At 40.4% G+C, this 26,185-nt stretch overlaps 2 protein-coding genes across 15 annotated transcripts in view; both read left to right on the forward strand.

The window, feature by feature from the left end:
• The window catches only part of LOC110397612 (tripartite motif-containing protein 2), an 87,058-nt gene extending 81,079 nt beyond the window's left edge, over positions 1-5,979 (forward strand). For all 12 annotated transcript variants that reach the window (XM_021394125.1, XM_021394122.1, XM_021394119.1 and 9 more), the window contains 2 exons: positions 402-542; positions 1,548-5,979. In XM_021394125.1, coding sequence (XP_021249800.1) covers positions 402-542; positions 1,548-1,700 — 294 coding nt within the window. In that variant the 3' untranslated portion in view covers positions 1,701-5,979. The remainder of the gene's footprint in view (positions 1-401; positions 543-1,547) is intronic.
• MND1 (meiotic nuclear divisions 1) overlaps positions 8,275-26,185 on the forward strand; it is a 43,296-nt gene continuing 25,385 nt past the window's right edge. Inside the window, exons 1-5 of one of the 3 annotated variants that reach the window (XM_021394131.1) lie at positions 8,458-8,617; positions 8,953-9,018; positions 9,757-9,835; positions 10,140-10,214; positions 11,618-11,766. In XM_021394131.1, the coding sequence (XP_021249806.1) occupies positions 8,995-9,018; positions 9,757-9,835; positions 10,140-10,214; positions 11,618-11,766 (327 nt within the window). In that variant the 5' untranslated portion in view covers positions 8,458-8,617; positions 8,953-8,994. Of the gene's footprint in view, positions 8,374-8,457; positions 8,618-8,952; positions 9,019-9,756; positions 9,836-10,139; positions 10,215-11,617; positions 11,767-26,185 lie in introns of those variants that run through there. The other 2 variants (XM_021394133.1, XM_021394134.1) reach the window with 2 other exon arrangements.

A 26,185-nucleotide genomic window follows, 5' to 3' on the forward strand; every position in this document is an offset into this window, starting at 1 on the left:
GTTCTTTGTTCTTTTTTTCATTGTCTGATTTTACCACATATTCACAACTCAAATTTTCATAACATTTCAATCATGCAAACATAATGAAATGCAAGCTTACCAACTATTTGAAAATGCAGATCTAAATGACCCTTGCTACAAGCCTTTTTGCCTTTCCTTGCAATGTAAATATATAATTCTGCTAATTATTTCTAAAACAAGAAGGGAAAAAATGAGATCTATAAATGTCCATGCTGAGAAAGGGTACGGAGGGTAAGAGAGAGGGGGAAATAGTGCTGGATGTGGGGGAATATTGCTGGTAGTTCTCTAGCTCCTGGTTTTGTTAATAGGTGAACTGGTACTTGTCAATTAGTAATATTAGATGTGATGCCCTACTGAAGCTATTGTTTTAACCTGTACAGGTATTTAACCAGGAGGGAGAATTCATACTGAAGTTTGGATCAAATGGAGAAGGAAATGGACAATTTAATGCACCAACTGGTGTTGCCGTAGACTCTAATGGAAATATTATTGTAGCAGACTGGGGAAACAGCCGAATACAGGTAGAGATTTGTGTATTTCAAAGGTGCTTGATTAGGAAAAGTAATAGACTGATAATTGGTTGGTCAGCAAAGCCTTCAGACTTCCCAAGAAGCAGGATAGCCACACTAGAAGTGATGTGGTTTCTAAACAGCCTTTTTTGTACCTCTTTGCTGGCCTGTCCACTTTTAAAATGGAGGTATCAGACTGTGGACTTTCCAGTGTGAGCGCTGGTAAGTCTGATGGTTATTCTGACCAAGGTTCTTGTCTCCAAGTAGCTTCCCAAAAGCTATTTGATGACTTAAGAGATGTACAAAGCTTTACTGAGATGACAGTAATTTATAATAATCACCATAACTGTCAACATGGTGGAAAGATATGAAAAAGCAAGTGAACTGTACAGCCCTTGAGGCAAATGTGTCAGATTTTTAGCATCTGTTTTAAATGTTGAAAATTATTCTAAATTTATATTGAGAGTTGCACTCTTTTTATCTTTCAAGTGCAAATCACAGACCTCTCTTATTTGCAAAAAAATAAAATAAAATCTAATAAATAACTAAGCATATGCATTAGTATAAAATGCTGTACTATGAGTATAAAAATGAGAGAGCTGCTCACAAGTTGTTCTCAGGAAGCACTGACAACAATGCAAACAAATTCCTGGTTTTCTGAGCATGGGAACTTAAGAGTCATGCTAGCCACAACAGTAAAATTTGTTAGGAAAACAAGGTGTTGGTCAAGTTTCTGACTGAGTTTGATTTATTCTAGTTGGTTATTTTTTTTTACCTCATTGCATATCAAATTCTTGACAAAGATCCTGGTAGCCTTAATTAGGTTGTCTTAGTAAGAAAACATATTTGTATGAAAGCTTGCATATTATGAGAATAACATCAGATTCTGCCCATGTTTGTTGTAATGTATCTCAACGGTTTCAGAAATAAGAATAATGGTATAACTGAAAGTAGACGTTTGTCCACTCGATTTTTTTTTATTCATAACATTTCTTATGTGCTTTCTCATCTCTAAAGGTTTTTGATGGAAGCGGATCATTTTTATCCTACATTAACACCTCTGCTGACCCACTTTACGGCCCCCAAGGTCTGGCCCTTACTTCAGATGGCCATGTTGTAGTTGCAGACTCTGGAAATCACTGCTTCAAGGTCTATCGATACTTACAGTAACAATGAGCTTTGGAGCTGGATATTTGTTCACCTCTAATCAAAGACTGATTCCAGAGATTCAAGGCAGGATATCTCCTACTTTGAGTTCATTTTTAACAATGAAAGAGTCTATGATGGACTTCTTATGTTAATTTCCAAACTTAACCTTGTTTACATAGAACTTGCACCTCCTATGTTCCTCACTGAACTTTTTGTTGTAAGGGTTAATACACAGTTACTCTTAATACAAAGTTACTCTTTAACTGAATTCATAAAGACAACGTGATATTAAACAAAAACTGCAACCTAATTGCAACTGCAATTAACTAGTTAGGCAAAAATGAGAAAATCTGGGGAAAAATCCCCAATGCTTTTTGAAGACTGCAAAGGGTAGCTCCCGTTCAGAGCTTCCAAATTTGAAAAAGTGTCATTGATATACATTATTTCACCCAAAGGTGATCCTGGGAATCTTCTAGATCTCATTTTCATGGTAGGTATTATACTTTTAACATTCTTCAGTCTTACTATTTATAACAGGTAGGTCCTTTTAGTATAACATTAAGTCACACAAATTTGGTCTAGTTCAAACTGTCAGATCTAACACAGCTCAACATTTAGCACTATGAGAATCAATGCAAATTCCCTACTTGTGGGATTAATGAAGGATTGTTTCATGTGCTTGTTCTTCGCTCTTTCTCTTGCTCAGTGTGCTGGAAGGACTGTGCAGAAACCTGACATTTCTAAAGCTCTGGAAAAGCTTAACTGTAGCGATACATAAGTGAGATCTGAATTTCTGTATAACGACCGACCTTTTGACACCAAACTAGTTCATTAGGATCAGGGTTATTGCAATGTCAACTCAATTAACCTCATGTGTGCCACTCTTCCATATGTGTTCATTGCCATGTTTCCTTAAGGCAACTCATGGTATTAACAAATAAGAAAATGCAGCATCACACAGGACAGAAAGCCAGAGAGGTACCCCTATGGAGGACCTACATTATACAACCAAAGGAACTGTGGTAAACAGAGGTTGTATAGGAAAGCCAAGGGTTACCAAAGCTATTTCTTTATACATGCAAAAAAAATACATTAAAAATAAGAATGAATTTGAACCAATTCCTGGAGTCCTTCATTCAAAGGGAATTTTGTTAGAGGATAAAATAAGGACTGTGAGATTTTCTGATTTGTTTATATGTATGTATGTATGACTGACTGACTGACACAAAAATTTTAAAAAGTAAATGTAGGTTATTTCAGCAAACTGGAACGTATGTATGCCATTTGACAGTGGCAGTGCTATGAAAAATGTCCCTCTTCCTTCCTGCTGGATCTCTTTACTGTCTTCTTTACTGAAGTATTAATTTAATGTGAAATGCTTTCAATCATATGACTTGGTTCTGTTTACAGTGTTATTTTTAAGTGTGTACTTGTCTTTTTTAAAGTAGCATTGGCTTTATTCTTAATTCTAAATCCAGTGGTCAAAAGGTGAATTGCTACCATAGCCTAATATAGAGTGGTGCTCGCTTGTAAACCTCATTTGAGGAACTGGTGAGTGTACTGACAATGCCTAAAATAGTTTAAGTAGTGGTGTCTTTCTTTTCTAATTTGTAAAGCCTTGTAACAAAAGGGCATTGGGTCAGGAACAGGGGAGTGTTTTAAGCATATTTGCAAAAATGAAAGAAATCTTTCTTAAATTACTTGTTACAAATATTTGTCTTATTTCTAAAAAGGTTAAGATTGTTTCAACAAATTTAAGAAAACAATGTTTTTTTGTAAAGATTCATTTGACTTGTAAAAATGCAGACCCCCAAATTCTTAAATGTAGAGTTTGTCCACTCTTTTTAATCACTGCTGCTTCTTCTCATTTTTTTTTTCTTTCCAGTTCACAAACTCTCACACAAAGATCCCTTTCCTTATTTCATTGGAATAAATATTTTGTGTATAAGGCTCGAGATTTGAACTTATATATAATGCAGCTAAGAAACTGGTGGTAACATTCTGAAATGTTAAAAATGAAGTTTGTTCTTACCAAAAGAAAAATAATAACCTTCTCTTGAACTGAGTTTGTTCTAAAATACTGAAGATGAGTTACCTCAGATACTATACAGTAAGCTGTCCTATCAAAATTTAACAAAGTCATAAATCAAATTTTATGATGATGAATTAATTTTTTTCTAAGTGTCCTTATAAACAACCTGACAATTTCTAGCACTGGAATGCCCTTCAATGGCTAATTTATCAGTGAACAAACGTATGTAGCATTTTAAGTGTATTCTTTAACAAAGAAAAGAGGTTGCACTGCTTCTTTGAGATAAAAAGTAAATGAGAAGTGTACTATTGCTGTCGGTAATGATAATACTAACAAGATTTGGTTCAAAAATTGAATTTTTGTAGTAACATTTTACTAAACTTGCATGCTCTCCACTGAAGAAAAATTGCCAAATCCTCCACTGCCAGGAACTCTGAGAATCGCAGAAATCAGACCCTAACCTATATGCCAAAACATATACCTAACACTATACTAATCCATGAATCCATTTTTCTTCAAATGATTTTCTGTTCATTCAGCTCAGTATTGTTCAGCAGGATTTTACGTAACCTATGTCAACCCACTGTATGTTGTATGAAACATGGAATTCTCCACGCAAGCCCTTTGCTACCATGTTAACAGATATTAGGGGTGATGTAGATGTTTTCTTAAGATTAAATGGTCTTTTGGGTTTCCAATCTTACTAAGGCTTCAGACATCACCAGAGCAACACTTAAGGCACCTGAAAAATGGCACTCATTTGGATTTTCTTCTGATAGATAGCAAATGCTGCCAATTTGTGGCATGGGGTATTTACTTCCCAAAGGCTGCCTGGCACAGGAAACCGAGAAACATGTTGTTTGGCTGTGTGTTTTAGAAGTCAGCTCATCTAAAATGTTTGGCTTACCAACCTTACAAAGAACAACCAAAGCAGGAATTCTATTCTAAAAAATACCTGGCAGATTCTTTTTTCATTCAGTTAAATGAACGTCAGAATTGCACTACTTGGTTTACTGAGTTGATAGCATTTATTAAAGGCTTATAGGCATTCTGCTGCCAGATTTCAGGTATAACCAAAAACATTCCCTCGACTTCCCTAGAATGCTAATTGACTAATGGTGCAGCATGAATGGCAAAAGTATGAGCTTCATTTAACTAATCTTCAACTCAAAAGTAATCTCAAAAGTTATGGGTTCTTGTGTAATTTGGAGTATTTTAGGACAAATTAGCCAACTGTATTTTTGTTACTTTGTGACTAGAATAAAGGGACCTGTTCACATAAATCCACTACAAATAGGAGATTTTTACATAGGTTAAAATAGCAGCAGTGTAGCTGTGTAAGAAAAGGAAAATGGCTTGAGACAAAGCATTTGTCTAATGTAGACAGAGAGTTATTTATTAGTAAATGCTTTTCCGTTCTGTAAAAGCTAGAGGGTTTTCAATTTTACATCAATATTTTTTACAATTAAGGATCTAGTGTTGCTATAATGAGAACTGTAAGTGCCCAATATGTTGTGTTTGCTATGAAGAAATGACTGCCAGCTGTAAGTGATGGCTAGTTATGAAATCATGGTGTACATTGACAATTTTCTCAAAGAACTGTGAGCAGTGATTGTTTTGGAGTGTTAGTGGAGAGTATGTGAAAGGTATTTGTGCTACAGGGTAGAACAGTTCCTCAGTGGTTGTCTTCTTTCTGATGAATGTACAGCACTTCAGTTGATGTTTGTGAGCAACACAGCCTTAACCCTGACACGTTTTTGCTTTGGCTTTATGACGTGGGAATGTTCCCTAAGCTGCTTGGCATATGGCAGTATCCCCAAGTTATCTCAACCAGTTGATACACTGCAGCTTTCCAGTTTCAAGACTATCTTTCTTCTTCATTTTTTTTTTAAAGCTTTTTGTACATTCCACCTTTTTAAGTCAATTTCTAATGTTTTGTGTACATGTAAGTCTTGCACTCTCTTGAAACTCATGATGAAATATTATTATCACTTGTTTTTGATTTGTTGCTTCTACTTTCTTTTTAAATCCCTGTGAGGCTAAATACGAACTTTGTCTCCTTAAGGTCAAGTATGGAAGATGTGCATCAAAGTGTTTGTGTGTGTGTGTAGTTTTAGCTTCCTGTGTGCCACAGTATTCTTGATGCTTTAGCCAATGATAAAAATAAAAAGTACTTTGTCTTGGAAACGTAGGAAAATCAGTCAAATATGTACCTTTACCACGCACAAAAATTTCAAATAATAAAAATAAAGCTTGTTTCCTCTGTCATTGTTATTTATTTCTCATGTGTTTCATACACACTGTCCCTAAAAATATCTCCATAATGCAGAAAGATGGCTAATTTTTTGGAAAAGAAACTCACACAGCATAGGTCACAAGCCACGGAAACTGCAATTGCTTCACAGGTGGTTAGCTACTATGCAAAAAGGAAAAAGGGAAAGAGGGACCTGATCCTTCTTGAGAATAAGGTGGAGAGATGGGCTTCCTGTCCTCTACATTCCTTTTCAAGTTCAAAATTAACATTTTCATCGATGGTGTTAAGATTAAGATGAGTAGTAATCTCTTCCACTTTTTATCATGGAAGTATATAGTGCCTTTCAGCTTTGCAGTGCTACGACCTTTCCAGGGTCTGCTTAAGAAAGCCAAATGTCAATTGTCCTAGAACAGAAAACTGGACTTAGTTCCCTCTGACACTTTTCCTGAAAAAAGCAAGGTTTGAACTCACGCTAACTTCCTTTTTAGATAGAACACGTATGTTCTTTGTCACTGGTGAACTCTCTAAACCTGAATCCTTTAAGAAATTAATGTGAGTTCTCATTGACGGACTATAAATGTCTTCTGTCCCCTGGATTATTACAGCAGAGGTTCTCTGTCACAGGGCAAAATGAGACATGCAGGAAAGCAAGATGCTGAGAGAGTGCTGCTCTTTACCAGGAAGCTTTTGCAGTAAATGGCCAGCTTCGTCTTTGGCCTTCCTGTGGTACTTCAATTCTGCACAGGGAGTGCAGGATCTTTTAGCATATCTGTAGACAGCAACACAAAATCCCAAATGAGAAATAGTGTCAGGGAGTGTAACGCTGAAATAGTTAAGGGCACATATATTTTGTGGGCTCATCTTGAGATACTCAGCATCTCCCTCTTCAGACTTCTAACCACTTACATACTGTTTCAAATTCAAAAGCATTTTGTTGGTTCTTAGGCTAAAGTTCTCTTTCACATCCAGTTGCACTGCTCTGCAGTTAACTGCCTCTATAGTTTTGCTGACTGTTATGTGAACGCTCCCTAATTTGCACCAGACAAAAGTACCTCAGAAAATGGAACGGTCAATGTAATTTCTGCAGACAGATGTTCTCCCCAGGCACCGGCTGTGCTGGTATAAGACATATCCACTGTTTTCTGCTCATTGCAACCTCCAGTTGAAGTTTCCTGACCCTCAGGTGTGTCAGATGAGTGATGCATATGAATTCTCCTTTGTTTCCTTGGTAGTGAGGCATTTCACTAGGAGAACTAGTATTTAAGTTACTCATTTCAGTGAGTTGGTAAGTGCTCACTTCATTAGGTTGCAGCAGTAAGTTTTGGAGCAGGGCCAGCTAGCATTTCACACTGGGTTAGATTTTTGCAGGGAGAAGGCCTGCTTGCAGGCTGGGAGCTCGAGCATGAAATGAGGCAGCAGATGTGCAGAGATTGAGCTATGTGGGTCACTCCTGGATTGTGTTGCCCACTGCAGGCTGTGGCACCTCAGGGGAGCTGATATTGTCTCCCGTGGACAAGCGGCAGTGAGGGCTCTCCTTGCCCTCCAGCCTTGAGCTCCACTGCAGCACCATTGTGCTGTCAGTCCTATCAGTGTTGGGAAAGGTGTAGCCCACGGGACTCAAACAGTATGCTATTACTTTTCTGGAAAGAAATTAATCTGTTGTTCAATTCCTCCCCTCTGTTGGAAAAATACCTCATGTAATGAAAGACTGTTTGATAAAGAAGATACACGATAGGAACAAAATGGAAATGTAGAACTGATAATTTTCATTCTCCTACTTCTTAACCTTCCAGCCTTCCGTTGCTGCTGTAACATCCTTTCAAAACAGTATTGGTGAGTGGAATTCAATTACAGAATTTTAAAACTGAAATGACAGAGTACAAATTCCAGCTCATGTAAGCACACCTAACACTCTGACAAAGCCATGTGTTTTTCTCCACCTCAGTTCTAAGGAACAACAAACTGCTGAAGCTTAAGCATTTCTTCCAAACATGTACCAAAATTCCAACTCAAACTGTTAGATCTCGAGAAAACCATACCAAAATGGGAACAAATTTCTAATAGAAAGACATAGATATGAGTTAGCGTTCCATAGCATCATAGCATGGCATCACCAAGGCTGGAAAAGACCTCTAAGATCATCCAGTCCAACCGTCTATCTGTTACCAGTATTTCCCACTAAACCATGTATAGTTGTCTGCTTTTAATATGTGCGGCTATCCTATTTTTCACGTTCTGAAAATACCCATTTGAAAAGCGTCCGGAAGCCGCTTTCTTCCGGCACCGCACTGCCGGCCCTTCGCTCCCCGCACCGCGGAGCCGGTGCCGCCAGGGGGCGCTGCAGGCGCGCAGGCGGCCTTTCCCATCCCGGTGGCGCCGAAATCAAACCCGCCCCGGAGGCCGCCATGGTAAGCGGGGCCGCGGTGGGCCGGGAGCCCAATCCCTGCCCGCCGTTAGCGCAGTCGGTAGCGAGGGGCGGTGGCGGGGCCGGGGGCCGCCGAGGAGCGCGGGGGCGGGGCTGGGCTCGGCGTCCATTGCGGCGGGGAGCGCGGTGGTGCTCTGCGTGTCACTTCTGGTTTCGTGAGGAGCGGGCAGGCGCAGTGCCATTAGCTGCAGAGCCGTGCCTGGAAATGTGCTTCACCGCCTTTCCCGGTAGTGTCTCTTAGAACACGAAATTAAAGACCGGTTCTAAACGTCGATCCTCATCTTGTTGCTGAGAATAGAGATCAGAACATAATTTTGATCCAGTAAAGTAAACCAGTCAGCTGGATATGCCTGGAAATAGTGGGACCTGAGGCTGGGTTAGGTGCCATGGAAGGTCCAGCCTGGGAACGGAGCTCAGCGTGCTGCAGTAGGTGCAGCCAGCCCCTGTGGGAGCCGGGGATATGCAGGAAGGCATGGCTAATGTAGAGCTAATGGGATAGGAATTCTCAGCTAACGTTAATTCTGCAAGTGATAGAACACACCCTTTTTTTTTCCTCTTCTAGTCTAAGAAAAAAGGACTGAGCTTTGAGGAGAAGAGAGCTCGCATGATGGAGATCTTTTCTGAGACAGTAAGTGTCTTGCTAAGTGTAGTCCTGTGTTTACACCTGGTGGGAAGACAGACCCTACGAGGGCTTTGTTGTAGAGGCACTGCGCAGATCCAGCTGTGCTTCTCCCTGATGCCCTGTGTCACCACTGTATAAATTACAGCGCTGGATTCACGGAACGTCAGCTCAGGTGGCCTCTTGATGGAGGTGGGAAGCTGCCCAGTGTGCTCCCTCTTCTTGGAGCCACATCTTTGTGTGCTGAGTCAATTAACATGAGAGATTATGAAGGATCTCACTGCAGTTTGAGAGGCAGGAGAGATCCCAGTGTTAAAAAACATCAGAACAGATGGGGGGAAGAAACCTGGAGATCCAAAAGCAGAGCTACAGATATACTGGTGACATGCATAAAACACAACGTCTCATCTATTAAAACATTTTTTGGGACCCTTGAGTATTTAAGCAAAGCAGTGCATCCAGCACTGACAGCCTAACTTTGGTTCATCGTGCCCAAAGGGGTTTTCACTCTAACTTCAGACGAAATTCCATGATGTTGTAGACAGAAGCCCTTCTCTTTTCTTTGATATCCTAAAGACAATAGTCCTTTTTGTCATTTCTCAGAATGTTCTAATTCTGTTGAGGGATATGCAGCATATTTCCCCAGCAAAATATAATCATGCAGAGTGTTTCCTGGTTACTTTTGTTGGCATTGAGGTAGTGTAAAAGCTGCATGGGCTGAGCAGATGCTGTCATTTGGAGCTGAAGTGTCTTTTATGTTTTGCGCAGAAAGATGTGTTCCAGATGAAGGATATAGAGAAGATTGCTTCAAAAGACAAAGGGATTAGTAAGTGTTTGCACAAATTATTTATCTTGAGTCACTAATGATTTTTGGGACTGGTCAAGCAGTGTAAATTTTCCTGACTATAAATTTAGGCTTGTGATTTTAATAGCAAGGGGAAAAATAACTAGAAAGGCATGCAGTGGCCAATAGGAGGGCCGCAGCATAAAAGGTAACATCAATAGAATGTTGTGGCGATTTGCTCATGTTTGTCACTCAAATAGGATGGCAGTGCCAAAATGAGAGATTGCTGACATGTCACAGCGAGCTCCAAGTTAACCGCTAAAACATAGGATGGGATTTTTTACAGGTTCTGAGGTGCTTGCCTTCCAGGGGCTCTCATTCTGTGAAATCATTGTGTGTGGACAGAGAGCAGAGGATACAGGTATCTGTCTGTGATGTCACACATATCTTAAAATGCCATTGTTCTGTTGAATTTCCCCCTCCCAAAATGGCTAGATAGTAGTAAAGGAGAGGGGTTTGTCTTTTCCTGGTGAGATCCATTGGTTTTGGATTAGGTCCCAGATGATTTATCTTAACGCTGTTGAGTTGCTTTATGTGTCCCTCATTCTGCTTTCCTTTGTGTTCAGTGATAAAGGTGCGCAGAAGTGCAGCATTTATGTAGTTGCTGCTGTCCTTGATGAATATGTCCCTATGGCACTGTGAGAGTAAGGGATATACAAGTTTGTGGAAAGGACCACGGGCACATTGAAAAACAGTGCTTTGCCAGGCTCACGTCATGTCAGCAGTGAGTGGAGATGCTCAATGGCATCTCCAGAACTATGATGCTGTCTTGATTGGTTTGTCAAAATACCTCTTGCATATGCTGAGTTCCAAATTGTGGGAAGAAAATGCAAAACGCTGTAACCAAAGGAATTTAATGTTTTAAAAGATAGAGTTCTTAACACCATTTCTACCTTTGAAGAGTCCAGATTCATCCTGCCTGCGAATGTGGAGGCACTTAGCCAGACCAATTGAGTCTGTTTGCCTCTGGAAAGAAAAACTTAGTCTATGGAAATGCCCCTATATTGGCATCCAGCCTATAGCTTCCGGAAGATGAGGTGTTTCTGGTCAGGGATCTCCTTTAGGCTTGAAACTGGAAGTCAGACATTGAAAACTCGTAGCTTGACGGTGTTCAGATTTTCAGTGCTTATGGATGATAATAACTAATACTTGGCTTGTTGAACTGGTGTGATTTTTTAAATGCTGGATTGTACCCTGTGTTTGGTAGAAAACGGACAAACAATTATTGCACATATCTAACGTTACAAGTGACTTTCTATATTGGAACTAAATATAACCAAATGTCAAATCTACCCCTCGTGAGCCCGTAGACAGGTGGCCTTTGTGCTTCTGCTGCTGTTTAGTGCTTTGGTAAGTGCTGCAAAGCGAAATGCAACTACATTCCTAATCAAGCAATTGTAAGTTAGTGAATATTATAATTAAATTTGCAGAACAACTTTTCAAGTGCCCTCTCATGAGTTTGTTATGGCATTGTACTGTAATACACACATACATTTTATGATGGTTGTGAGCTGTTTACAAACATTTGGTAGCAGATTGCACTGAAGAGCAGCAGCCTTTTTGTTGAAACTGCTGATTTCAAAGGGATTCGTGCTTTGAAGTGGAGCATCAAGCACAGTGTCCTCCTGAAATCTTCCAGCTAGCTGACACTGTAGTAAAATATTCAGACAGATGATTGTAGATGATGTCTTACAATATTAATAATTCTCTGTGGTTCAAAGGAGGTGTTATACAAATCTAATCTGATACTTTTGCTTCAATTAGCTTCCATGTCAGTGAAAGAGGTTCTGCAAAGCTTAGTTGATGACGGCATGGTGGACACTGACAGAATCGGAACTTCCAATTACTTCTGGGCTTTCCCAAGTAAAGCTCTTCATGCCAAGAAGTGTAAATTAGAAGAATTGCAGACTCAGGTAAATCTGCTTTAAGGAAAGTGCTTGTTTCCCAAATGGGCTTGTTTAGTTCTTATACCCTGTTGTCACTCCTGCTCATTATCACTTTCTATTATCACTTGCTCTTATGCAAGCATATGTGCACATGCACACACACACGGTGCAGAGTTTACTGTAGGAAACATTTGACAAACATGATGGGACATTCTTTCTCATTAGCTTGATAGTACCTCAGAATAGTTTTGGAATCCAGTTTTGCTGGTGCTTTAGGAAACTTTTTTGCCACTTGCTGCTGAAAACGTGCTATTTGTGATGTGAAACATCATTTAAGGACTTCCTCTAAATAATTAGGCAACATACGCTTTTATGTGTCTTACGTAGTGTAGGCCATCATGTGGTAATGATCTAAAAGCTGTGAGAGGTCTGAAAATGGATATCCCAAGTAAATGTGGCTGTGGTTTCTACTTATGGCTGTTGTTCTTTCACATCTGTTCTTAGTGATAGCTTAATTAGTGAACATTTGCAATCCAATATTGCACTTTTATTAGGAGAGAAGAACAAATTGCTCTTGATCTTCTGCAAAAGAGCAAGGCATCTTCTTTTGCCACACTGATGTTCTTTTGATCTACATCTTTACTAGCTTCTCAGAAGCATCCTTCTTGGCTCTCTTAATTGGAGAGGGAAAGCATCTATTCATCAGTTTCATTGCAACTGGAGTAAATAATAAGTTCCATAAACTAGCTTTATTGTCCTTATTGTCTGCACAGCAACCATGACAGCTTTTTCCATGCTTGTTTAGCGTTATGTTTATTCATCAAAGAATCACCCAAATTACTGGAAAATTATTTTTAGCTTCTGGGAATTTTTACAGATGGTGTTTTCTTCAGGCATAGCTCTGGTGTCATTATTGCTATCATCTGTCGATTTCAGCTATTTCTTTACTTCTGCAAATTGTATGTACGAAAACACACTTTCTTCCCCAACATGAATTGAAAAAGTATTTTGTGAATCTGAAGCCGTTTCACCAAGAGAAATCAACAGTCCTGATCAATGCAGTAGGGAAGTAGCTAAAGTTCATTGTTTGTGCGTTGTGTGTAGTGTGAACAGCCAAGAGGTCACCTCGTCAGTTATCCCTGTCTATGCTGCCACTGTTTGTAAATCTCTTTCATTATCAAACTGAAAGACTCTGTCTTTCATGAGCTGGTGATTCAGGGGTCTGTAGCAGCAGAGAGGAAGTGCTGCTGAAGGCAGTGCTTACTAGCTGCGTCTGTGTGTTGGCAGCCTTTCAGGCAGCTGCTTTGGATGAGCAGCTCAGTGCTGCTGGAAATAGCTGCTCTTGTGCTCCAACATTGAGTCCGTAATTTCAGGTTCTGCCACTGACTCACTCTGCTTTATGTAACTACCTCAGCATCTCAGATGATCTGTTAGTATCACAGATATAAACTATACCTTGTGCATACTGAGACTTGGTTAATATTAAGTTGTCCCATGGCCATTTTTGTCCACTCCTTTACTGCCTTTGTTTTCAGAACTCAGGAAAGTCCAGATGTGAAAAATTTCCTCTCTTCATGTGGGTAAGATCATACCATTTTCGGGCACGACTATGCTTAAATTCATTTTAATTGACTGGTATTACCCATGCACTTATTCCTACTCCTGTGAAGTTTCATTTTTCTGATACAGAAGGTCAGCTTCCATTGACTTGGTATTGAGTTGCCGATATAAACAGTTATGTCAAACAATTCCAGTCAAAAGTTTTGGTACTAGATCCTACTGCAAACCAAGCCTTATTCCTGACATACGGCCTTAAGGAGTTCTCTTTAAACCATGCTCTGAATCTTCAAAAATACTTTTATTCATTACATTATTTTTCTGATGAGAGTGGAAATGTTCAGCATTTCAGAGGGAAAGATCATCAGAGGAAAAAAAAGAGAATGATATTTTCAAATGAATAGCACTCTGGACAGTTTTACAAGACTCCATGTGTGAGTCTAACTCATCTGTATTTGGTATTTGTATTTTTCCTCATGTGAACACAGATATCCTGATGATATCCTGATGGGTTTCTAAACCCAGTTGCCTCCTGTTACCTCTTCAGTGTGATCCCCTTAGGCAGAGATGGCAATTAAAGACAGTGATTGAACTGAAGTTATTTCTTTTGACGTAGGTTTTTTTTTTTTTTTTTTTTTTTTTTTGCTTTCCCACTTACTTTGGTGGGGCAGGTGCTTGAAGATGGCTGCAAACCCCTGAACTGGCATACATGGTTTAGCCATTGGAAAGATCAATACAATCAAAGGGATGTCACAAAAGAGGAGGAAGGACCAGCACAAAAGAAAAGTGCTACAGAGGAAGGGAAGTACATTGCTCACCCATATCAGAAGATGCTGGGTTCACAGGGAATCTCTAGAAAGAGATCCTTCCTCAGTGGCAGTCAGCCCTTAAATGAGGCTTCTGGTCACACAGGTGAATTGCCTTCACCTGTGCTTCCAGGAATGACTGGGTCTTTTCCCCAGGTGCTCAATCAGTGGTTCAGGCCATGATTCAACAGTTCCCATCCCTTCACAGCATGAAGCAATGAAGGAGTCAGCTGGAGGGTGAGCTGTCCCTAATACAAGGATACAACACTTACACAATTGCCCATCACATCCAGCAAGGTAGGCGGTCATCTCTGGCAAGAGTTTCAGTCTCATTCTCAAGCAAGCTTTGCAATTATGACATGCCTGGACGATATCTGACATTGTTATGGGCAGCCCCCATGCCTTTGCAGCTGCCCACATTGTCTTCTGTCCAGCATGTTGCAGCTTTTGGTGTAGCCAGTGGGCTGTGTTCTCGGAAGGAGAGTTCTCAATCCACTGTATTTGAGCCAGCGTGTTGGCCTCATCATTTCCTGGTGACAGCAGGGAGTGATGTCCAGAAACTGGTAGACATGTATGGTTCTATTTTTAACCACATTCTGTGTGTCTAGCCACATCTCCTTACCCCAGATCGGTCGGGCGTGGATGGTCCAGTCTTGGGTGACCCACTGTGCAATCCAAAGAGTGAGCCCCTGATACACAGCCCAACTATCTGTGCAGATGTTCAGTGCAATGTCACCGGGTTCCTTGTTTATGACCATCCACATGGCTCGCAGCTCTGCCCATTGGCTACTTTGACCATCCCCTTCTTCAAGCCAGATTGTGTCAGTGGAGGGATGGTACGCCACTGCTTTCCACTTGCTCGGGTTACCTTTGCTGGTCCCATCCCTATACGTCTTCAGGAATGGGATATTTCCCCTCCTGAACGGAACTCTTCTCCAGTGGAGCGACCATTGTTTCTTTCAGTGCATTGCTGTGATACATCACTGGGCCTAAGATCTTTTGAAGTTCTTCTTTCAACAGTGATGAAGACAAACTACTCCTCTGGCTGAGACAGGCGACCCATTGTGCCACTGTCTGTGCTTGGGCCACCCCTGTCTCAGGAAGGTGGGTCAGATCTTTCACCCACCCCTGAATCAGCAAGGTGGTCTTAACTATGACCTCGAATGTTTGGGTTATTGGCTCTACCACCTATAATGCGGGTACCTCCTGGCTGTCTGTACCACATCCGGAGTAGGCAGCTAATAACTGTTTCAGTATCCCAGTATACATAAGAACTCCTGCAGCTGCTTTGGTGTTGTAGGGACTGGGAATGCCTGAACCTTATCTATGTCAGCACTGGGTAGTACTTGGGTCTTTCCTGACCAAACTACCCCCAGGAATTTCACGGACAGGCCTGGACCCTGCACCTTCTGGGGGTTTATAGCCCATCCTTTTTCCTGCAGATAGGTAGTTAATGAATCTGCCACCTGTCCTGCTGCCTCCAGTGAGTCAGATGTCAACATGAGATCATCGCTATAACGATACAAGCTAACAGTGTTAGGTTTTCCCTGGTTTGCCAGGTCATGCACCACTAGTTTATGGCAGTATGTTGGTGAATGCACATACCCCTGTGGCAGGACCTGAAAGGTCTACTGCCTGCCTCCCCATGTAAATGCGAACTGGTCTTGCGATTCTTCAGCAGTTGGAATACTGAAGAACGCATTTGCCAAGTCTAGGACACAATGGTAGGTTTTTATTTCCCTACTCAGTGTGTCCATTAGGGAGGCAATATTGGGTACGGTTGCCGGAACAGGCGGCGTGACCTTATTTAATTCTCTATAGTCTACTGTCATTCTCCATGTGCCATCTGACTTCTGCACTGGCCACATGGGGGAATTATATGGGCTGTGTGCAGGTCTTATGATCCCAGCTTTTTCTAATTCCTGCACAGTCCTTGATATTTCATCTTGCCCCCCCCAGGAGTCTATACTGTCTCATATATAGTAATCCGGCGCGGTTCCAGCAGGCAAATAGGCTCATGCTTCGCATGGCCTCTCAATATCACCTGCACTGCCTGGATACTAATACATCTCTGTTGGAGTCTGAATTCTCCTACGGTTGTCTGGAGAGCCAGACCCCATAAAATGTCTGTGCCCAAGATGTACCCTGGGACTGCGGCAACAGACACATTATACTCCTGGGGTGGCAAATGCCCAACCCCCAATTTCAACCACATCTGGGTAACTGGAATGGTCTGTTCCCTGAAGCCACTGATCATCGCTCTATCCCCGTTAAACTTAGTTGGATCCCCATAAATAATTGATGTTTCCGCGCCTGTGTCAACCAAGACCATAACCCTTTGTATGTTCTTTCGGGACCAAAAAATGGTCAGCTCAGCATAGGGCCTCTGGTCCCATCTGGAGTCCCTAGTTACACGGAGACTAATATCAGACTAATATCAGAGGAGGATAAGAGATGGACTTTTTACACAGTTTTGTGGCCTTGGTTCAAGATACTCACAATCAACAGAGATGGAGGGCGAGTTTCTGGCCACTTTATTTCTCCCACTAAGCACTGTGTTGGGCAAGTGTTAGCTGAAATGGAAGAGGTTAGCTGAGGTCCTGTTCCTTAAATCCCTGCCCTGGGATTGGTAGGAGGAGGCATTTTCACTTTCCACGACTCATTTATTGAGCCAGGGGAAGAATTGAGAAATTAATACATCCTAACTTACTTTTTGCACTTAGCTTTCTTTAAAAAAAAAGGTTCTCCAGGAGTGAACTTGTTGAAATAGAGTGACTTTGCGTATACCAAATTGTTTGTACTTAGGGACACTGAAGTGTGAAAAGAGAAAGAATTTACTTCGTTTACAATATCCATTTTAAAAAAAAAGACTCAGGGAATGCTATACTAGCAGGTGCTATTGTTAGGAATGCACATTGTTGGAAAATAGTTAAAGGAAAAAAAATCATCCTATTGGTGAGTAATGTGGCTCGAGTCCTCCTGGGTTATGTTTGACAACAGCTGGAAGGAGACAACCTTATTTATTCAGAATACACACAGAAAAAAATGAGTTCTAATCACCAGATATTTTTTCAAGATACAGATGAATTTACTTCTATCCTTTTTAGACAGACGTATGTCTCCTCAAATGTTGTGTCTGGGTTACCGCGCAGAAGGCTGTTGGACAGCAACTGCTTGAGGCTGGCTGCTGACTGAAGCCAAAGAAGCTTATGCTGCCCACCTTCTTGGATGTCAGGCAGAAGTTCTTCTCAGGGAGAGTGGTGAGGTGCTGGAACAAGCTGACCAGGGAGGCTGTGGATGCTCCATCCCTGGAGGTGTTCAAGACCAGGTTGGATGGAGCCCTGAGCAACCTGGTCTAGTACCAGATCTGGAGGTTGGTGGCCCTGCCTGTGGCAGGGTGGTTGGAACTTGATGGTCCTTGGGATCCCTTCCAACCCAAGCGGTTCTATGATTCTATGATTCTTTTGGTCTGAGCAGCCTCCTCCTTTCCCTGACCTATGATGGGTTGTCCATGTGCCTCCACGCAGCTCTGAGATGGGTTCCTGGCTGCACGAGGTACAAGTGCTTGTAGCTGTCTGGCTTGGAGGCGTTGGTGCTGAGCTGAGGTTCACCAGAGATTTACTTGGTTACTTTTGCAACTAATGCACGTGACTTAAGAATTATTTATCTAGACATTTTCCTGTAAAATGTTTGCTTATAGTTTTGTTTTATTAGGTTGCAGAATGTGTACTATTTGTCTCTTTCCAGGAAAAATAAGTCTAATTGCTGAAGAGTTCTCTTTTTAATGCCCATTACAATATATACGGGGGATCCCAGTGTGTTGACTAAGCAGTTATGGTATTCTTTCCATACTTGTGCTGAGCTTTCTTTTCTCCTCGTATTTCAGGGTATCTAATTTAGCTTTCTACTTATTTATTTCTTTATCCTTCCTTGCACTGGCCTGGCCATTGTGACAATCAGCAGTCACAGCCCCGCTGGATGATTCTACTCCCTTCTGGCTCGCATTAGTGTTTTTTTTTCTTACTAGTAATGACTCTCCCAAGAGAGGCAATTAGAATGACTTACCCCTATTTTCAGCCTGCAGACTTTCACAGACCTATATGTTTTCTTTGAAATAAAGGACTGGACACATAAAGAAGTATCCAGCTGTGGAGCTGGTATAGTGTGTCTAGGTTACATCTTCATACCATCCAGTGGGAGCTGTAAGAACTCTCCAAAAAGCAAATGGCTGAGAATCTGCATTGTTTAAACAGAGAATATGTTGATTACAGCTATGCTTGTTCATTTGCTGATTCTGTACCGCCGCTTCCCTGAATCGGTCTCCTGGAAGATGCTAATAAACTTTTATTTGAAGCAGTTCAGTTTTTTTGCTACCCATTTGCATCTTGAACTTTAAAACTGTTTATGTCTTGAGATGATTCTGAGTTTAGTAAGTCTTAAAATGTCTAGCAGAGAATGCTCTTCTAATGCTGCAACTCATTAGAGCCTTCTGGATTATGTTTAATGGCATGCTACAAAGCCCTGGAAGGTATGCTTAGTTACTGCTGTCATGGCAGACTTCTAAAAATATGGTGCTCTGGAGGCTGGTTTCAGAATTAAGCAATCTCATAATTTGGTGCTCATTAGCAGAATTTCATGCTTTTCCTTTTACTAGCTGTTAATATGTAGCTAGATTGATGGCAACTGTGAAGTGTAGGTTTTCCTTTCCCGCCCCCTTGATGAGCATAAGCTAAAACCAGCATGATTTAAGACCTTTTATTTTTTTATTTTAAAGCTAGCTCTGTAGTAACTGTAAGGATTATAAAATAGGTTTGAAGGAAGAATGTCATCCTATTAAAAAGAGTATGTTGTTACTATGCCCTGGTGAATATATATATATATATATATATATGAATATATAACATATATATATATATATGTTATATATTCCTTCTGGTATAATGCAGGAAAAATACTGCTTTTAGGATTTTTTTTTTTAGGTAATGTCATCAGACCATATACCTTTCCATTTTGAAGAGGCTTGCGTGCTGACTGCTGATGTGTAGTCCTGATCCTGTTACTTCAGTAAAACTGTTGATCTGAACTGCAAGGAAATTGGGAATAAACATGGAGCACCCTTTCCAAAATCCTTGTCAAATCTGACAGAGACACAGTTCTTTGCCTGCATGTACAGCCGAGCCCCCCAGTGGCCACAGCCAGGGTGAGACACAGTGCGGTACATTGGCACAAAGCCCAAATCCTATGAAAGTTTAGAGTTCCTTGCTGTTTGGCAAGCATGCAAGTTTGCCTCTTCTGCAAGGCCAGGAGCATCCAGCCTGGGGATAAGGCAGAGGCAATACTGCCTTTCAAAGCTGGGTTTGATGGAGACGTGAAATGTGATCTTAATTAATTGGAACTCTGACCTTGAAATCTTGTCGTTTGATTAATATTGCACATTTACATCAGAAAATTGGTATCCATGCAGAAATAAAAATACTATTGTTCACTTCTATTTTAAGACTCACTTCATAGCATTTGCTGTTCTGGAGGGAATGAAACAGAAACAACTTATTCATCAGAGTGCAAAACCAGAATGTGTGAAGTCAGTTTGAAGCAGGGAGGCTTTAAGGGAAAGGTCTATCTTGTCACAGTCATGCTGCTATCATTATCACTGAGCACACTGTAATTCCATCAAAGAGCGTTCATTGTATCTGGAATTTGAGATGACTTGGTTATCTGTCTGAGCATTGCTTGAGAACTAGGAAATTGGCATGAGTGACTATGCAAGAGTGCTGTCAAAACTCTGAAGTTTGATAATGTATTTTACTGATAATATCTCAGAGCAGAATTTGGGCTTACAGAGTATAGTTTCGATATTTTTTTTGTAATCTTTAGGCAGGACTTGAGCTCAGGGAGTATCAGACGAATATTGTGTTTTGACTTAGACTGTGCGTAGTCCCTGCAGGCCTTATCAGTATACGGCCCAGCTGGTTAGGATAGCAAGGTTTAAAAGCTCTTTAGGGAAAAATTAGAACGTTTTTTCTTTCTTAGCCTTTCTTTCCAAGGGAAAATATTTGTCAGTGTTCTGTCTGCTTTAAACAGACCTGCTAACTATCACTTTGGACTTTGTAGGCTTATAATAAATATGCTTATGAACAGTAAAAAGCATCCTTCATGTTAACATTTTTAGGGTTTTTTTCTCGTTCTGTCAGTCATGCAGAGGTGTTGTTTTATTCTGTTGCATTACTGGTACTTACCAAATGGTACTGCAAATGAATAATGCAAAAACCAGAAGCTCATGGCAAGACATCTTCTCTGAGTAACTGCTAACTTAACAATTAAGGCAAATCTAAATGGATTTTTTCATCTAGATGGAAACATAACTGAATTAAAAGGGACTTTAAATGTACAGTGACTTACTCTACATGAATGATCTTTAAAAGAGCTGCAGTTAGCACTATAAGATTTATACATGGGTGAGTGAAGGTTGCAATAGAGGGAGAACTTCTCACTTGTATCTTCCATGTCCGGGGCCCATTCAGTTTTCCTTATCCAAAAGCAAATGTAGGAAGGACTCCTCTCATACTTAGTGGGACCTTCTGAGAACAGAGCCATACCTCACTTGCCATGGGATATTTCAATCTCATGTATAAGTTAGGATTATAGGCCTAAATTTAATCTTGAAACACAGAATGGATTATGTTTGTGGGAGTGGCGAGTATATCAGTAATACCCACGTGAATACTAGTGCAAAGCACGTAAACATTGCTTATGAGAACACAGATCTAACTTTAGAATTTTATTTTATTTTTATTTTTCATTTTTTTTAACCATTGTAGTGCTTCATCAGCCAATTGTATGGAGAGCTGAAGCTCTGTTTGTTTAGATCTCCAAAAAAATCCTCACTTAGCTTGAGTTTTTCATGCTATTTTTAGTCACTGACATAAGTTACAATCCAAAATTAAAAAAATATATACCCACTCATTATAACTGATTACAACTTACAGACATAATATCATGATATTTTAGAAGAAGTGTTCTTCACCTAGAAGAATTTGTGCATCAGCCTTTCGTTTTGAATAGCACATATAACTTCTTTGGGGCCTCGGGGTCCGCTTTTTCTCTAGAAAGTGATATTTATTCCCAACCTGCGGGAAGTTTTTGAACTGATTCTTTCAAAGAAGGCATTAAAATTGAGGTAATCTTGTACAGTAAAATTTGTAACATGCAATAAGAGAGTTCTTGTACTGAAAATTTCTCCATACCTACAACATATACCAATAATGCAGAGTTTATGAAAAGATGCTTTTTGAGTACAGAAATATGGTGGACCGTCTTCTTTTTTTTCTACAATCTGCTGCCAGTCCCTTTTTTAGTGCTCTCTTGCTGTAAAAAATCTGCTGACTTTTCTTTGATTTCTGAGTTAAATGTTCTTATTCTGTGTGGCTTTAATCTCTGCTCTTGTTCTTGCCTATATTTCTATAACTATGACTGTCTCCCAGGTGTTTCTCTCACACTCTGAGTCCTGCAGCAAACATGATTCCCTGCTTCATGTTGCTCAAGTGAGTTGTAATAACTCAGGGCAAGTCATTACACATTCATTTTTCTCTTCCTTCCACAATCTTTTTTTTAAAAAAAAAGAAAAAGAAAAAAGTTGTTTAGTTGTATTTAGGTAGCGAGCGTGTACTTTCAGTGTGTGCTTCACCAGAATTGCAAATCATCCTGTAGTGAAGCACCAGCGAACCTGGGACATGCTGGTACTGCAGTCTGGTTCACTGTATGGGATGGATGCAAAATGGCGTTGCATAAGAGGTGCAAATACAACCTGAGAGCAGAGTGACAGTTTTGCAGTTGACCGTGGATGCTCTGCTGTGCCATGAGCGTCCTGACGGTGTGACCAGCCAGCTTGACGTTTACTTCTGTGTGTTTGGAGGCCCTGGCAAGTTAGTATGTAAAAAGCAGTTGCATGTTTACTTTGTGCAGTATTTTAGGAAACAATTCTGCACATTGATGTGCCTTTTTATTCTTAAGCTTTATTGTTTTCGTCAACAGCAGTTGCTGAGTGTTTTCCTTTAATGGAGCTCTGTGCCTTTCTTTGAACACAGCAGGACTGTTTTCAATATGTTCACATTGTTCTTTGGCTGTTAGTCTTTGCATTTTTACTCTATTATCAGTCTTTTTTTTATTTAATCATTCTTTATTATCTAGAGGAATGCTTTGAAGTGCTTTCTCTCCATGCCCGGTGTCAATTCCACTTAATATTTTCAGTGGTGAGATGGATTTAATGTAGGAAAGAAATATACCCCTTGACTACGAACATCACCCTAAAGCTCTTGAACTGTGTTTCTTAAAGCTAAAAGCACATGGTGCTTGCCTCTGTTTCTGGCCTGAAACAAAGCGTAGAGTACTTCAAACCTCAAGTAAGTAATTTAGGAAAGTTATGAACAATTAGAAAATGGAGTGCCACAGTTCTGTGGGATGCATAAAAGCAATGGCTTTTCATACCATTTTTGGTTGAGTATTCTGACTGCAAGAAAATGGAGCATATGATATTACTCTGTAACACCATAATGGCAGTGGGATAGCAACTGTGAATGCTCGTGGTTAGCATGTGAGATCTCAGTTTGATCCTCATCCAGTGCAAAGGCCTGCCTTTGCATGGCCAACGCCAGGTTGGAGATGCTTTAGAATTTTGGGAAGACAAGCTACACGTTAGGTTGACACTGGTGGTTGGAGTGGTTGAGAATGGGAAACTAGAAGGAATACAGCCAACAAAAACGTTTGCTGGAGAATAAAAGTAGTGTTGAGCTAGAGCAGTATCAGTCAGATCTTGGAGAGGAAGAGAATTGAAACCTGCTGCTATTGCATGTCAGGGTTAAACGTTCCTCTTCCAAGTACACGTCACTGAGTTGCCACAGAGGAACCCTGACAATGGTGTGTGCGCAACACATTATAAATTACCTACATACATCTAATCTCTGTTCCTTGACACAAACCAGAGCATAGGCCAGAGGTGGAAGGGATGGTTATCATCAGTATGTAGCACTTGACACGCACAAACTGCTGCACAAATGTACAGCTAAACATGACAGGACATTTGCAAAGTAAGCATGAACAGCCCTCTAGGGATGTGGGACTGAATTAGTGGCCAGGCCAGGATGGTGGGCAGTCAGCTGACCACAGTGGTCTGTGAAACGAACAGGATGGTTTCCTACCTAGCTCTTCTGTTTTACGGATGTTAGCTTCTTGCAAGTTGCCACCGTGTTTTGCAAACAATGTAAATTCTATCATGGAGATGTTTTTTTCTTGGCTTTTTACTTGAATGATTTAGTGTCATTTGCACTCATCCTTTCTTTGAACAGCTTTCTTCCTGGTGGGATTTTTCCTGCTTTCTTGCACTTTGCTTAATCATGTGTTGGTTCTGAGGAGGTCTGTGTGAACAGACAGGCTGGAGATATAAGACTTTCCAGTACAGCAGAATAGATCTTTCTGTACTGTTTTCCACATCTGATCAGTTACGCTTGTGGCAGAAGGTTGTTCATATGTCAGACCAGATATCTCTTTTAAGAAATGTAGCGGGGAGGCAGTAAGTAGCTTTTCCTCCCAATCAATCCCACAGCTATTGGAAGGAGTCATATTTCTCTCAGTGTGGTTAATGTTCCTTGAAATTATTTGTCAGTTCCCTTGAAAAATGTCCCAGGATTGCTCTAAGGATTGAAATCGTCTTTCTGCTACTGTGCTTCTTTGCAATCAGACCTTTTTAGAGCTGGTGAGTGGGAAGGTGAATCACTGTCTTTGGCCAGATGTGCTCCTTTGCTGTCATACATACACAGCATTTGCAAATTGGTAGGGGATTTTTTTTTTGTTTTATGTGGGGTTTTTTTTGTTTGTTTTTCTTTTAATTCACTATAACCCATCACCTGCCATTTGTCCTTATCTCTCTGTTAAGTATTATATAATTTGTCTTCATCCTTCCTCCATCTGATTCCTTTATCCTTGTTAGCTCTCTTTCCTTCTTCCACCTATGGTTATTTTCACAGTGTTCTTACCTTGTTATCCAAGCCTTCCTGTTTCTTCCATCGTCACAGATTCTTGCACAGGCCCTGGCCATCTGTTCTTTGCCCTCTACATTCTCATCCTGTTTGTTTGCTTTTTCAATCTCTCTTCTCTTTCTACAATTCCTTCCCTCATCCTCGTCTTTTGTTGTCATAAGAATACCCACTTTGACACACCACAGATTATTTTATTTTGTAAAAAGAATACTAAAATTCTTGATTGTGAACACAAAGAAAAAAATTAAAATCCATATAAGAAGAAAGAAAATATCTTCAGTAAAGTTGTATAAAAGTTATCATAGGTTTTAGTCAGAGGAAGGCCTTCTAGCCTTGTGGCATGGTAACCTTACACATTATGCAGGTCAGAATCTAGAGCTGGCAAAGAAATTTCTGTACATCTCAATGTTTATCACTGCTGGCTCTTTCATGATTAAATGCCCTAGAATATAGAGGACTAAGAAGATAATGAATCACAGAATCATAGAATTAGCTAGGTTGGAGAAGACCTACAAGATCATCCAGTCCAACCATTCACCTACCACCAATAACTCCACTAACATAATACATAATACTGCTAATAATAACAAAATACTAATATAATGCAGAGGAACATCCCTGTTAGCCAGCTTTTGTTATTTAATTGCACCTATCTGAAAGATTCTGTGCTTCCATCTTAGAGTGCAGACCTGTTCCTAGAGAATTTTCTGAATATGAAAAACAGAAATGAACATTGTTTCCTTATGTTCTCCCTGTTCCAGAGGACACTGTCTTATTCTTTGTGTGTGCAGTATGTAGACCTATATAAGCTCTTTGACATCTCTGCTTTCTAAGTGAGTTTAGTTCCAGCAAAATTCTTTCTTCAGAGATACTGAATGATGCGTGCTCCGATATTTTTTTCCTTGGGCTTCGTAAATGGCAAACTTCACCTAGCTACTTGTCCTCTTCTGAACTGTATGCGTTGATCTAGTAAGGCATAACGTGGGGACTAACACACTTAATTTTATATGAGTTTTGTATGTTTTATATGTTTTTTATGTGAGTTTCTGGGAAAACCCAGAAAGAGTGCTGTTGTTGAACTCTTCACCGAAATTAAGATGTTGGTGTACTTCAAGCCATGTACTGAATCCCACACTGCCTCTGTGGTTACTTTCATGGGCAGCAGTGAGTAAACAGGTGGGTATATTTTTCCCCACATCATACATATGTGTTGCCATTAAAGTAATTTCTATATAAAATGAAGTCAAAGTAAAACATCCCTGTTGAAAGCAGACCTTCCTATCTGCGTGTATACTCACACATGCATGAACACATGGTTATCCAGGAGGAGGAAGTGGTGCTGAAGAAAGGAACCTCCCCCCAAAACCAAGCGAACTACAGTTGGGCTGGGACCTAATCCATAGACAGCACCAGAATGGAGCTTTGTTTACCTTTATGTCCAATATTTTAAGACTTAGCAATAAGCTCTGCCTTGTATTTTTTTCATGCATTTACAGATGTATTTCTGAACATACATATCGAACATGAGTTTAAGTAGAAATGGAGAAGCGGCTGTAGCTCCAAACCGGCTCTGTTGGCACTGTATGAACAGGTTGAATTCTTGCAAGCAAGGTGACTGTATGTAGTCTACCTGGAGAGGACCACACTGCAGAAATGGTTTTTCATGTAAAGACCAATGTGGTTTTGTCAATTCAGTTGTACAAGAAAATAAATATGGTTAAATTATCAAGGCTGAGGATTGCAAGAAGTGTCTAGGAATGCTCTCCCATTCGGTGGGATCATTAGTGAGAAAGAGAATGTAGAAGCAGAGGTGTTGCATGACAGTTTCTGGGGGGAGGCAGTGCCAGTGGTAGGAGTTTGGTTTCTATTTAAGAATGAAATGAGGGTTTTGACAGCCACCTCTATCATACTGGTGATTAATCTGTTGTTTCTACCTGACTGATACATAGAACATCTTCAAGTTAAACCAGAGTTCGTACTTACAAAGAATGCTACTTCCTCTCCTCTCCTCTCCTCTCCTCTCCTCTCCTCTCCTCTCCTCTCCTCTCCTCT

This window comes from Numida meleagris, chromosome 4, assembly GCF_002078875.1.
Source record: "Numida meleagris isolate 19003 breed g44 Domestic line chromosome 4, NumMel1.0, whole genome shotgun sequence".
Lineage (NCBI taxonomy): Eukaryota > Metazoa > Chordata > Aves > Galliformes > Numididae > Numida > Numida meleagris.